We start from the raw sequence: 13,760 nt of genomic DNA, 5'->3' as shown, positions 1-13,760 counted from the left end.
CAATATCTTGAGCCTTTGTCTTGTTTTTGTTTCGAAAAAAAAGGTGAAACGTCCTCGGCCTCTGCATCGAGTGATGCACACACACTGCTGTCGGCCTCTGCATCAGTATCTTGAGCCTTCTTTGTCTTGTGAAAGCGATAAGATTTGGTTTCACATGTAGCTGTTCTTCCAACGACGTACAATGGACCAAGGATCATGAACGGAGACCTAGAAAGCTCCCCCTGGGGTGTGGGTGGCGGCAGTGAGGTACCCGGACAGATCGTGGCGACACATTGGGCACGTCGCCGGCTTGTAGAACCACGGTACGAGGCACCGGGCATGGAAGGCATGAGAGCACGACAGGCTCATGGTGTCGGCTGCCGCCACAACCGACGCAAAATCCTCCGTACATATGCAGCAGCAGCAGCACTCGACAGCCTGGGCACACTGAGCCACCGCTGCAGCTTCCTCGTGAAAATGTTTTACGGAACCATGGTTCAGTCGAACCTACGCTCGACACAATTGATTTTTAGACACTATTCATAAGGATTCATGCATGGTTGGTTAAAAAATATAGTTGACATACATGTCTATTGATGAGGATCCATACATGATTGATTAAAAATGCAGTTAGCATGCATGTCACAAATTCACATGTAGTAGGATATTAAATCGTACAGCATAGACCATGGGTTCGACTGAACCATGGTCCTGAATCACGTCTCTCGGCCTCCAACGCCCTCGGCTCGTTGTAGACGGCCATAACTGACACGTCGATGGACATGCCGAGGTCGCAGTGCACCGCCCGGGCGACGCTCCCGTGCTGGTCGATGTCGCGCAGGCACCTACCAACGATGAGCCCGGCCATGACGTGGGGCAGGAACCCGTGCTCCCAGTTGTTGGCGGTCGTCGAACTCGCGGACGACGAGGGTCTGCATGAGCATCCGGTGGAGGGTCTCGTGGCAGGACGAGTAGCTCCGGAAGAAGGCGGCCGGGTCGTGGAGATGGAACGCCTAGTCGAACGCCTGGGCCGGTTCCTCGTGCACGAGCCTGGGCACCTTGAAGCCCCCACCTCGCGCTGCACGTAGCTGACGACAACGTCGCCGTGGATGCAGACGGAGCACGGGCGGCCGACATCTGGGTTGGTCGTTATTTTGGCGGCCCCTTGCCCTCTGGGCGGCCTACAAAGAGAGGAACACAAACCGAATAAGTAAATTTACCGGAACCGGTATGTACCGGTTGGCAATGCACCGTTTGTCGGTTTTCTCAAAATCCGTGCAGTTTGACTTGGTATAAACTTGTAAACCAATTCCCTCTCCTATACCTGAGGAATACATCTGACAAGACTGACAAAACGTACAAATACAGATGTGGACCTCATCAGTGTGCAACTTTTTTACAAGAGAGACCATGGATGTGCAGCGCAACATGCATTCTAAAGTATTCTCTCTCCCCCATGCAAATTACTTCTTTTTAATTTGATAGTAAAAATTTGGACGGAAATCCCTTTTGGAGCTCGGCCTCCGGCGAGGCCTCCAAATTCAAATATGAAATTTGTCTAAATTCAAATTTGTACATTTCAAAAAATTCTGAAAAAAATAAAGATATACATGCAGGCATAACACACATGTGTGTAAATTTTTGGTTCAAAATACATTGAAATGAGGGCTGTGCAAAGAGAAACAAATATATTTAACACATGATACTGTTCATCCTCTCAGGCCATGAATTTGTCTTTTTTGTACATGTCGTAACTCAAGGTATTTCATCATGAATTTTTACACACATGTGGGTTACATCCTTACATACATGCATATTTTTTGTAGAATTTTTTGAAACACAAAAGTTTGAATTTGATTTTTTCAAAAATAAAGGACTCCATGGAGCTCGGCCTCCAAAATGCCTCTCTTAAATTTGGATGACATATATCTTTTGAACCATAACTCTGTTCTTGAAAAAAATTATATATTATAATTTGGTGGGAGAAGATCTTCAGAAAAAGTAATAAATTATACATTTGAACTAGTTTTAGTTTTTAATGTTTCACTCATTTCAATGAATACAATTTCACACGTTCAAAAATCAGTATATTTCAATAATTTAAAAAGCACATTTCACTCACTCGAAAAAACTATTTCACGTATTTCAAGAACACTTTATTAAGTCAATGCAGAAAAACCGATTCCTTTAACTTCAAATTTAAAACATGTTTCATTGATTTCACTTACTTAAAAGCAATGTTGCGGATATCGCTTATCGTTAGCGTTTCGGCCAGCTGGGGATTAGAGATTAATCAGGAATTTGCCGACTAATCATTTTTATCGATCTGCTATTAATCAACTATTTTTTGCAAATCCTAGGTTCCCAACACTAAAATATGCTATATTCAACACAAAAAATATATTAGACTGAAGTGCTACCTTGATCCTTAGCCTTTGAATCCTCGTATAATGACAAACAAAATAGAACAATAGTACATATTGTATAACTAGGTCCACAAAACAGAAATAAACATAGTTTTTGCAAACATAATGCTAGGAATAGGCCCGATTTATAGGTAGATTCCCGATAAATCGCTTGTCAGAACGATAAATCGGCACAAAGGATAAATAGTGAAAATCGGCCGAGTAGCGATAAATCGTTGAATCAGACGGTTTTTTGAACAATGCTTAAAAGCACTAATTTCACTTATTTCAAAGCATCGGTTTCACTAAAAAATGGATATGTTTGAACTACAGTTTATTTAATATATTTCAGTTATCTTTGAAAGCACTTTCATAAAACATAAGATTGTTTTGCTTTGAAAAGTTATGTCATATATTTGAAATGATTAGTTTCACACGTGAAAACAATCCATTTTACATATCCAAGATGTCCGGTTTCACACCAAAGATGACGACGACCACCATAGAACGTGGCTAACTGGCTTCATATTTTTCGTGGTCCATATCATGCAAATTATAGCAGTCCAAGGGAATTTGTTTGGTCTCTCGAAGTTATCATATTCCTACTAATGATTTTGACAACTTTTATAGGATACATACCACCTTGGGGTCAGATGTGCTTTTGGGAACAATAATGCTACACTTACGGGATGTATCCGACGGATTCAGCCTACGGACTGATGTGGTATGCAGCCATGCAACGGCGGGAGACAATGAGCAAATGAGTTAAGTCTTCCAACTGTATGAAGCCACGTTGCGTCCGTAACTTGAGTGTGTACCTATTTCCCGTAAGTGTAGCATTATTGTTTTGGGAAGCAAGAGTAATTACAATCTTAGCTAGCCCCATACCAGTTGTAGGAGATACCACAGTGACTTGGCTTTGCCATGGTTTCTTGATGAACGATGTCACATTAAATCGTTATTTCAGTCTCCGTCATTTACTCCCCCTTATTTTAGTAGGCACCAGCCTTCTTCATCTGGCTGCATGTGCGTGTATTCCTTGTATTCTTAAAATAAAAAAAGTACTATCTCATATTGAAATGCAAATGTAGAAACCTTCAATGATTCATAAGATACATTCTTTTCTTTCAACCAACAATAATACTCTACCCATCTCAATATAAGTGTTATTGATTTAGCACAACTTTATACTAATTGTTTTTGGGACAGAGAGAGTACATGTTATCAATCAACCACAACTGCACCCTTTGTTTGCGGAGAACTCTCATGGTTTATGTTAAATGTTAGAGGCCATCTCATACCCACCCAATCTCCTCCTCTGCGAAGGAAGCGACTCGGTGCGTGGAAGTCGCTGCTGCAAGAACAACAACAAGGCCAGCAAGGCCGCCCCGCACGGTATAACCACGTCCCAAGCCACACCAAAGAGGTCGCCGCGGGGACTCGCGTATAGGTTGGAGGAGCGCATGGTCAGCTGGTAGATCTGGGACCTGACTGCATCATACACATGAGGCATCACGCGGATCATGGTGCCCCCCATGTAAAACCACGGTGAGATTGCTCGAGCTCTGGCCCCTCCCAAGGATGCGTTCAGGATGACCTGCGGGAGCAGGAAACCATCCTGTATCAGCCCCGCATACGACACAAGGTCCTGCCAGATCGCCGCCGGCCCACCCCTCATGTTCATGGCCCATGGGTCACTACGCGCGGCGGCGCGTGCCTTGATCATATGGACGACCGCGGCCACGACTCCTCCGAGAATGTACAGCGGCAGGCATATCCACAGAACGGCCTTCTCCGACACGGTGGATATGCGGCGGCCAGACCACGCCAGCTGAAGAAGGCGCAGCTGTAGCACGAAGGCGATCAGTGTAGGCGCCCTCATCATGACCTCGTTTATCTCGAGCCTCCGTCTCGTGGGGTACGAATCATAGTACTGGCTCCTCCTGCTCACGAACAGGACCTCTGAGTTGAGCACGAGAGGGGCAAGGTACCCCATGCTGAGCACGGCGAGCATGGTTACCGATGTCGCCGGAGCCACCTTCGGGTTCCTCTTGGTGTGGAGGATCTGGAGGATGGTGAAGACACATGACAGAGTTGTGGAGGCCACCAGCATGATGCTCTCCATGTCCATCCTCGATATAGCCATGGCCGCTTGCCTGGAGTACACCCCGTGCAAGATGAAGTTGATCTTCTCGAAGAAGAGGCGATCGGTCTTGTCTCTGAGGCTGATGATGGCTCCAGTTCCGTGCGCCTGCGCCTTGGAATCAAGGGAAGCGAACTGCACCGTTACCAGCGCCTGGCAGTCCGTCGAGCGGCCGTTGCGCTCCTGGTAGCCGACCATGCACAGGATGCCCCTCTTCCGATCATAAATTCCCTCTGCCAAGATCTTTCTTTCCTCAAAGCTATATGAGTAGTCGTTTGAGTAGGAGGCCGCATTGGCACGACGTACCCTGATCTTGTCACGTGGAGCGGAGTAGCGTATGACGTAGCTGACATTCAGCAGGGTCTCCGTCATGTCGTCAACCGCTGCACGCCGCGAGATGGCATCGGCGGCGGCGGCGGCGGCGCGCGTACCCCCGTGGACCGCCCAGTGCCCGGAGAAGAAATCGTTGGCGGCCAGAATATTGCGGGCGACCATCGCCGAGCCGATTGTGACTGGGTAGGCCCGTCCACCCGCGAAGTTCAGGCCGTGGAAACTAAACTCGGAGTCGGCGTTAGCAGAGTTGAAATCCGGGAAAGAGTGCGACCCCCTGACCTTCTTCCCTTTGCTGAGCTCCCGATGATGCTTCTTGGCCTCCTCGAGCATCGTGTCGTTGTAGTTATATTTCACGTCAGAGAGGTTGGTGGTGCTTCTCAGGTCGTCGATGCTCCACGCTGTTATCACACGGTGGGTCGGTTCAGCTTCGGCATCGGCATGGCTGGAGTTCCAGAGCATCCCGGCCACCACGCTCCGGTCCCGCATCGTCCACACTGCTGGGAACCAGAAGCTCATCCCGATCCCACAATCAACCTCTCGCACCACCACCGGAGCAGACGGCGGCGCCCGTAGCGTAACCCGGCACGCCCTGAGGCAGAGCATGCGCTGAGCTTGGTCCCAGTGCCCGTCAGCCACCAAGGCCTCGTCGCCGACCAAGAAGCGGCGTCGACGGCTGCCACTCTCGTCCGGCTCGGTGTCGTTGGAGAGCACCGCGTATGCGCGCACGGCGGCGCCGTCCGCGGCGCACTGCATCTGGTTGACGCGCATCCGTGGAAACGGGGCGTGACCATGGTCCAGCCTGTAGGAGATCGTGAGCTGTTCTTTCAGGTGGGCGCACACGGAGTTGACACCGCCGAGCGCCCGGAGCGAGCCACCGGCCGGCTGGCTCGATGCGCCGGGGCTGCAGGCCGCACGCTCGGAGTTGTACTTGTAGTGATCGCCCTCGGCGTACGCGAGGAGGCGGATGGTCCCGAGGTCGGAGGAGCCCTCCATGCTGCCCGAAACGAAGGGGTCGGCGAGGCTGGGAGGGCTGGGGACGTGGAGGCGGAGGACGACGTCAGGGTACAACTTGAGAGAACCGTCGGCGGCGTGCTCGGTGCCAGTCCCGACCATGCAGAGCTCGAGCGAGGCCGAGGAGTGGTAACCGTCGAGGACGAAGGCGATGGACGCGGCTTCGCTGTAATGGTGGCGGCCTCCGCTGCGCCAGCTGCGGGGGCCAATGAGGGTCAAGGTGGCGGTGAGGTGGACGAGAGCGGGTTCGTCCGTGCGGGAGGCGCGGTGTGGAAAGAAGTGGAACGGGCGGGGGTCGTAGGGGTCATCGTCGGGGGAAAACAAGCCGTCGGCGCCGCCTGAGAACTGGCCAGCCGAGATTTGGAAGGAGCGGATGAGCGCAATGGCGTCGTCGCCGTCCGTGTGGCGGTCGTGAGCCGGTGGCAGGGAGGAGCAGGCAGAGGAGTAAGGGGAAGCCGCAACGGCAGCCGAGAGGGTGGCGGTGGACGCAAGAAGGAAGCAGAGGTGGAGCATGCTGCGATCCCTCGCTGGTGGCTCCATTTTCGGTTGGTTGAGCTGGTTAGCCGGCCCTGTCTTGCTACTTAGTAGAAGAACACTACAGCCTAGAGGGGTGGAGCTGCTTAGCCGGCCCTGTGTTTAGTAGTATATAGTTAGCCGTCAATTTTGGACGCTCCAGTGCCGGCCGGCTGCGACGTTTGGTCTTGTTGCAGTTTCTTTTGGAATTTACAGTTTTTCCTTGTTCTTGACACTATTTCTTGTTGAGCAGTTTTGGAAGAGCTGTGCTCATGCCGACAAGGAGATACAAGTTAGATGGGTAATTTGCGTCTGAGGCGTTTCTGTGATGTCAGATGTCACTCTTTTAGCCTTGGAGATCTGATGCATTCTCTATTATATTCTCTTTCTTTGTGTTTTTCTCTATTTCGATTCCTTTGGGTGAAATGAGGATTAAATTATTTTGTTGATGAACGACCTTGTGTCCATCTCATTTCAGCCAACCCTGTGTCTATGTCAGGAGGAACCACCTAAGTATCCAGCACCGGTGCCGACACAGACGCGGGCGGGGAGGAGGGCTTCCGGATTTAAGGCACACCCAAACAGTTATTTTACATTTTTCTAAACCCCTCCTGATGTTTTAGGTAATTCATCCGCGGATCATATTTAAGTCAAACAAATACTTTTTAAAATCATCCATATCTTTTAAACCGTAACTTCGATTCGAACATGTTATATATAAAATTTGATTAGAAAAATATGTAGAATATGAATATGAGATTATTTTTACCTTTTAATTATTTTTAAATATTATTTTGGAATATATTTGAGGCAAACCAAATGATTTTCTAAATTATCTGTATCTTTTAAACCGTAACTTCGATTTTAACATATTGTATATGAAATTTTATTAGAAAAATGTGTGGAATCTAAATATGATGTTAATTTTACCTGTTAAATATTTTTAAAATATTGTTATGGAAGCAAACTTATAATCTATAGCGCAAGATCTGTTTTTTTTCATACCGGCGGCGATGCAGATTGCAAATAAACACCCCACTATAACCATATAGGGAAAAGAAAATATCGATAACTACACATGCATACCTCTGAAAAATGTCACAGGGGAAAACAACAGATTTCCCATTGCGATAGAGAGAAAAAGAGAGAGAGAGACGTCTTAGGATTAACCATATTCAACACACGTTTTTTGTTGTTTAGTGTGAACACCGAGCCATCGCAAATATGATGCCTCACAAAAATAAAGGAGATGGAACTATTGTGATCTTGAGTGATGGTTGTTGAGTTAAGAGGGTGTGTTATGTTTTTTCTCCCATTGCAACGCACGGGCTTTTTTGCTAGTACTACACAAAGTTTTCAGTAGTATATTGAGAAATTAGGGGCGTTTTGGGTAGTTCGCTACTAATCCATCCCGCGGGCAGATTCCCTTCCAAATCAAGTGAAGGGCATAGCTGTAATTTCACGGAGTCATCATCGTTCCTTTGGCACATCCTGCTCTATCGCCATTGCCAGCGGCTACCGCACCTTTGTATGTACAGTAGAGTTTGTTATCTGCAGCCGGCCATTGTCAGCCCACCCTTTGCCATCGCCCACGCCCAGCTCGTCCGGCGCCGTCTCTCCCATCCCAGAGCGCACGGACGCTGCAACGGTGCCCATTTCGTCCGTCACCACGGACCCTGATTCAAGCGCTGCCCCATGACATGTTCATCGGCCTGAGCCTCCCACGACCACACGGAGGCCACCACACGTCCCGTACCGGTGCCGACGTGTGTTGCATGCGTGCATGCAGCGTGCTTAGATTAGTGGGCGCCAGCTGATGTACGTCCGTGACGGAGAGAGGGCCAGAGGGGAAGCCATTTCAGGCCATGGAACGAAGGACGTGTAGACGGGGAGAAGGCCGCTGTGCGGGACGAGGCGGCTTCGTCGTTGCTGGGATGCATGGGAGGAAGATCTGGGAGCAGCGACCGGAGGCCGTTCAATGCAGAGCGGTCGACCCTATGCAACCGAGGAGACAGCCGCAGGGCGGCTGCGTCGAGCCGTCGAGTGAGGAATGCCAGACGAACTGAGATGGCTGTGTCGTCGAGATGGCAATGGCATCGCGTTGTTATTAATTACATTATTATAAAATTAAAAAAGAAAAAAAATCAACACCAGTAGTTAATTACGAAATGTCCTATAGCAAAAATTTGAAGAATTAATACCGACCATCGGATCCATTATGTACTACACATTGTTTCAGGTAGTATGATGTACCATAAAATCTCTCATTTAAATATAGATAGAAGATAGAAAGAAGAGCGGAGGTTTGGAGAGATACTATAAAAACATAGGGGGGGGGGGTCATTTTCCCTATTTCTCTTATTCTGCCATAATGCTTTTTGGTCATATACTATAGTAGAATCACTAGTTTCTGTCGGAGGTAATCAATGTCAAACGGAAAACCTTTCCATGCAGAACATCAAAGTCCTTATTTTAGTCATATAAAATATGAGATGCCACCCCTACTTTATCTAGTCTAGTGTATTTTATGTTTCAAAAAATATTAAGCATGTGCTGGCTGTTAATCTGATTTTGATGGATGTAGGGTTGTTTAGTTGCATCATAAGGCATTGTTGTTGAATTGAAATCTAGTGTTTTGGGCTTGCTTCTCGACATTATTTGATGCTAATCACTGTTCCAATTAATTTAGCCCTATTTTCATCTGCATATTGGTGTTTCCTGCTCACCCAACCCTTTTACAAACTATTCTTGTTTACCTTGATTCCCTTCCCCCACTATTTCTCTTGTCACCCCAAACGTTGGTTAATCAACTCCGCTTTAATTAGCTCAAACTAGTAAGCAACATCATACATAAGTCAATACGGCAACCCTCGGTCATGGGCCAATATCAAGGTTATCCTTTTAACAAAATAGCAAGGTATTTGAATGCATGCAGAAACCAAATGTATTTTTCTATTATAAAATGACTTATGGAAAGGAAATAACATCCCTTGCATCAGTAAGTTGCAAGCGAACCCATCAACCATCGATCACCACTGGCAAGGAATTCGAATGTAGCTTTGTTTTCTAATCTATATTTTTTTTATTTCTGGTTTATGTTTACTGTAAAAGATATGTTATGATCAAGCTTGTTGAATGCAATGTGATTATTCACTTCCAGCTTTTAAAATTGGACCATCTTCTCTTCTTGGGTAGTCTGCCATGTCTCCTTTGTTTGAGATGTTTGAAGGGCACTTGCACACCTGAAGATGCTATGTTCAAAGATCCCATGAGGCTGTATGCACCATGTCCGATTTATCATATTGTGGAAAGGAAAAGTTTCAGGTACCTTTGTTCTGCTGGAACTCAACTTAGGTTTTTGCGCTTGACAAAACTTATGTGATGCTACGAGAGTGATAAGTTACGGCCAAACTTTGGCCCATTCATTTGCTGTTGGTGCCATAGATACTAATGTTGTTACCCATTGCACAAAGCCGAGTCTGACATTTGTGTCGTCGAGTCTGACTAGCTCCAGTGCGGCATTGTACAAAGCTGAGTGTCTGTATGTTGGTGATTCAATAGGACCCATGTCTTTCTGGTAATGTTTAAGATGGTCTGGTAGGATGTCACGTGCATCTACTGTCTATCGTTTCGTGATATGGTGTGCCGGGATCATTTTAACATCCAATACCATCATCACCTGACAATACAACGAATAACATGTCAATCAACATTAGCAATCATAGAACATTGTTACATTTTCAGTACTTCATAGTTTGCAACGAAAATACCTTGATTATGTGGCAGCATATCATACTCATGTGGTCGAATAGTCCGCATTGGCATCTATACTTTTCCCCATCATCGGATATTTCTATTTCAAAATCAGTCTTACAGTACTTTCTCCTTTTCTCTGCATTCACATGAGTTCTTTGTACAATTTCTTCGGTGTTATGTTCGATACAGTGTACGAGCCAGCTGCATACATATAAGACCCAAACATTTCAAACATTGTCCTCATGTATATTTTGCTTGCGTGCTTCTCTAGTGGAGTGTTTGCCTTCGGTACAACACCTCCCTGAAAAATTTAGTTATATTGTTATTATAAAATGAATTTGGTTTGATAAATTTTATGTTCAACAGCAGAGTAATACAGAAATCAGTACTGAAACTTTTACCAGTCTAGTCCGTTTTTCTTGGAAACCTTCTTCCTGGTCTCTGTCGAATTGAAGCTTGCTATATTGTTTCACAAAAAGATTCATAGGGCAGCCTGGAGGTATGTAGTTCTTGAGCATGTGATTTGCGCTTTCGCTGCGCTGTGTGCTAGTCATTCTGGCATAGAACTTCCCTGCAAAATAAGGTTTCACCCACATATGTCGTTTTTCATAAGTCTGTATGAGGAAAGTATTCTTCTGCAGTGAATACTTTTCAATCAACTCTTTCCATTTGTTTTTCAAACTCCTCTTCAGTCAACATTTCATGTATTAATTTGTGAAATTCAACCCTGAATTCACTCCGCTTGTTGTACAAAGTCCCGAGTGATTCTTTTGCTTTCTTTAAAACGTGCCACTTACACCAACGATGTGTTGCATCTGAGTAAACTTGCTCAATAGCTAGCTCCATGGCTCTTGCTTGGTCTGTGGATAATACATTAATATGGGAAACTATCAGATCCAAGCAATTTTAATTCAAAGAAATGTATTACCAAAAAACCCAGTTAAAGCTCTCTACTTTCTCATCACGCATAAGTACGCCTACGTATATGACACTCTCGAAATGGTTGTTGACACAAACGAATAGTCCGAATGGCATGTTGTATAGATTTGTCCTGTAGGTAGTATCAAACATAACAGCATCACCAAAGTAGTGGTACTGTAATTTGCTCTTCCCAGTTGTCCATATCAGTGTTCTAACTCTACTCTCACTGTCTACACGAACTGTATAAGTGAATTCAGGGTTAGACTGCTTCAGCTCAGCAAAATAATCCATTGTCTTCTTAACATCCTCATCTGCCTTGTATCTGCTTAGTTTCGCGCACAAGGTCCTCGGGCATCTCTTGGTGAAAGGAACATTCTCTATGCGACCAAAAAAAGTGTCAATTATGCTGTAAACTTTGCTGAGGTTGACATTATTCTGACGCAGTTGAGATACCAGCTCTCTGGTGTATTTGTCAATGTGCCGGTGTGAAGGGAAGTGCAGTTTCTTTGCGCATGTGTGTAACATCTCATGGTTGTGAGAGACTCTTTAATCACATATGTACCAGCCATCATCTTCAGTTCTCAGCAATCTAATCATCGCTGGACACTCTGTTCTCGAAGAGGTAGAGTTCGCCTTCTTTGGTTTCCCCTAATGAGAAAGAAAACTAAATTCAATAACCATCAAAATGTCTGGAAAGGTGTAGATAAACAGGGATTATATAGTTTGTTTGATTACCCCGCAGTTGCAAAGCAGCTCTTGCATGCTTTTAGCACCTTTGACATTTGTACGGCTCTTACCGTACCTGATTCCGAAACCGCACTTCCATGAATACATGTTGTAGTAGTCGTAAGCCTCTCCTAGCGAATCAAATGCCAAGCCCAAAGAAGGCACAACAACTGCATCTCCTTTCCTCTAAGCGAATCCTCTAAATGCTAATTCCAGTGCACTAATCCTATCTGCACTAGCCGCTCGTTCGTCAGGCATCACGCCGTGTCTGTGACTGTAATTGAAAAAAACAACAGTCCCGTGTCAATATCATACAAATATGATTAACTGTACATACAAATTAGGAGAACACGTTAAATTCCTATGTTCAGGACATGTCCATATTATAATTAATCTTTTAAGAATTCCAACCTTCTGTACGTGTGCATCAAGCTCATAAATCGAGTTCATGAAGGAACTTGTACAGATGTAACTTACCGTCGAACCCAGCTGCTCTTTTCCCTTTCGACATCAATCACATTTGGAGTCCTTGATTTCGATCCAGGATCTCCATATAGAACTGTTGAGACGTGCTGCTCTGTACTACCATTAGAAAAATCCAGCTCGTCTGCCTCAGCTACCGTCGACAGTGCCCGCGCCTCTTTGACGGACATCTGAGCTATCCCCGCGGCGCACTGGTCGGCTATTATTTCTTCATTCGATCTTGAAGGAGAGTGGCAAAAGCAAAATAAACACTTACTCATCTAATAAAGCAGTTATGCTTCCGAATCTGTTCAAAAACTAAAGAACTTACATGGATTCAATGCCGGTTGGTTCTTGAGCAAGCAGATCTGCTGGACTGCTCATCTTCTACCGCGAAAAAAGAACTCCAGAAAAAGACTTCTGTTAAACAGCAAACGAACAGGCATGGCGAAATTTTCAAAGCGGAAATCACTACAGCCAACCGAGGGGAGAACTGGTTTTCAAATCTGGCTACGCAGTGCTTGCGAGCAAGCAGAACACTCCACAAGGTAGGCGATGGTTGAGTACATTAATTAGGTAGGGACAATATTACTGTACAAGGTCGGCCAGGACAAGAGAGAATAAATGAGCAAGAACAGGTATAGACTGTTGATTCATACAACACGTGCGCCGTATTAACAGGCTATAATGATTTACAGCCAAACGGCACATATCCCAAGGTTGCATGCGTGCGGCAGCGATTTCGTAGGTGGTCGTCGCCGAGTGCTCCTAATCCACCTCCGTATTTATGCCCAGTTTACAAGGCAGTTACAAAAGAAGACAGTTGTCAAAAGTGGCACCGACATAGCAGTGATTAATAATTAATTAACCTAATTAATTAATTCCTAACACAAACAACGGGTTTTTACGGAGGCCTTAGCGCGAAAAAGAATTCTATGAGACCAGGTCTTACGCGAGACCCATCCTGATAGATGACACGTGGCATTCACAAATTTCAAAGCATCCTCCATCCTCCACTTAAAATCAGGGGGGAGAGATTAGATGTTTTGTGATTTATGAATGTCACGTGTCATCCATCAGGACGGGTCTCACCTGCTAATCGTGAGACCTGGTCTCATATAATTTTTTCCCCTTAATGCTAACTTCTCCGTCATCCTAAATTTTAAGAATGGTGTTAGTCCCAATCAAATGATGCCACATGTGACACTCCATGAAACCTGTAAAAATGTGTCCGTCCTTGTGTCTATCAAAGCCCACCGGTTGCAGTCTGACTTGGTATAAACTTGTAAACTAATTCCCTCTTGTACGAGCAAATACAATAAGGTGATATAAACAGACTATAAGAATTTAAATATAGTATTTATACTTAGTTGGAGGAGAGAGAAGAGGAAAGAGAAAAGAGAAGCGGACTATCAGCTTGTAGCCGGTTGTAGCATGAGCTCCAACATAGTTTGTGAGATAAAAGATGGAGTCACATATTAATGATATAGTATACTAGTATGACTAATTAT

The 13,760-nt window shown here is 45.5% G+C and overlaps 1 protein-coding gene and 2 pseudogenes across 3 annotated transcripts; 1 reads left to right on the top strand and 2 right to left on the bottom strand.

Moving 5' to 3' along the window:
* Window positions 1–3,660: 3,660 nt before the first annotated feature.
* Window positions 3,661–6,417, bottom strand: LOC125547274 (uncharacterized). Of its 3 annotated transcripts, none has more exons than XM_048711216.2 (2): window positions 4,948–6,411; window positions 3,661–4,890 (listed from the first exon to the last, which is right to left on the bottom strand). In XM_048711216.2, the coding sequence occupies exons 1-2, from the start codon at window positions 6,409–6,411 to the stop codon at window positions 3,661–3,663; spliced, it is 2,694 nt and encodes an 897-aa protein (XP_048567173.2). The 3 variants fall into 3 exon arrangements, with proteins under 3 accessions (XP_048567173.2, XP_087373391.1, XP_087373392.1); XM_087517265.1 differs by having other exon boundaries at window positions 3,661–4,910; window positions 4,959–6,411; XM_087517266.1 differs by having other exon boundaries at window positions 3,661–6,417.
* A 236-nt stretch (window positions 6,418–6,653) lies between these two features.
* LOC125549729 (small nucleolar RNA Z101) lies at window positions 6,654–6,756 on the top strand (annotated as a pseudogene).
* Window positions 6,757–9,750: 2,994 nt separating this feature from the next.
* On the bottom strand, window positions 9,751–12,488 carry LOC147982032 (protein FAR1-RELATED SEQUENCE 5-like; annotated as a pseudogene).
* Window positions 12,489–13,760: the final 1,272 nt, after the last annotated feature.

Source organism: Triticum urartu, chromosome 3A (genome assembly GCF_056163025.1).
Source record: "Triticum urartu cultivar PI428250 chromosome 3A, HENAU_Tu73, whole genome shotgun sequence".
Classification (NCBI taxonomy): domain Eukaryota; kingdom Viridiplantae; phylum Streptophyta; class Magnoliopsida; order Poales; family Poaceae; genus Triticum; species Triticum urartu.
This window is presented reverse-complemented; position numbering and strand designations above follow the sequence as displayed.

Bases quoted from the DNA above. Each gene is read 5' to 3' on its own strand.
- LOC125547274 (XM_087517266.1), bottom strand. From the start codon at position 6,411: ATGGAGCCACCAGCGAGGGATCGCAGCATGCTCCACCTCTGCTTCCTT.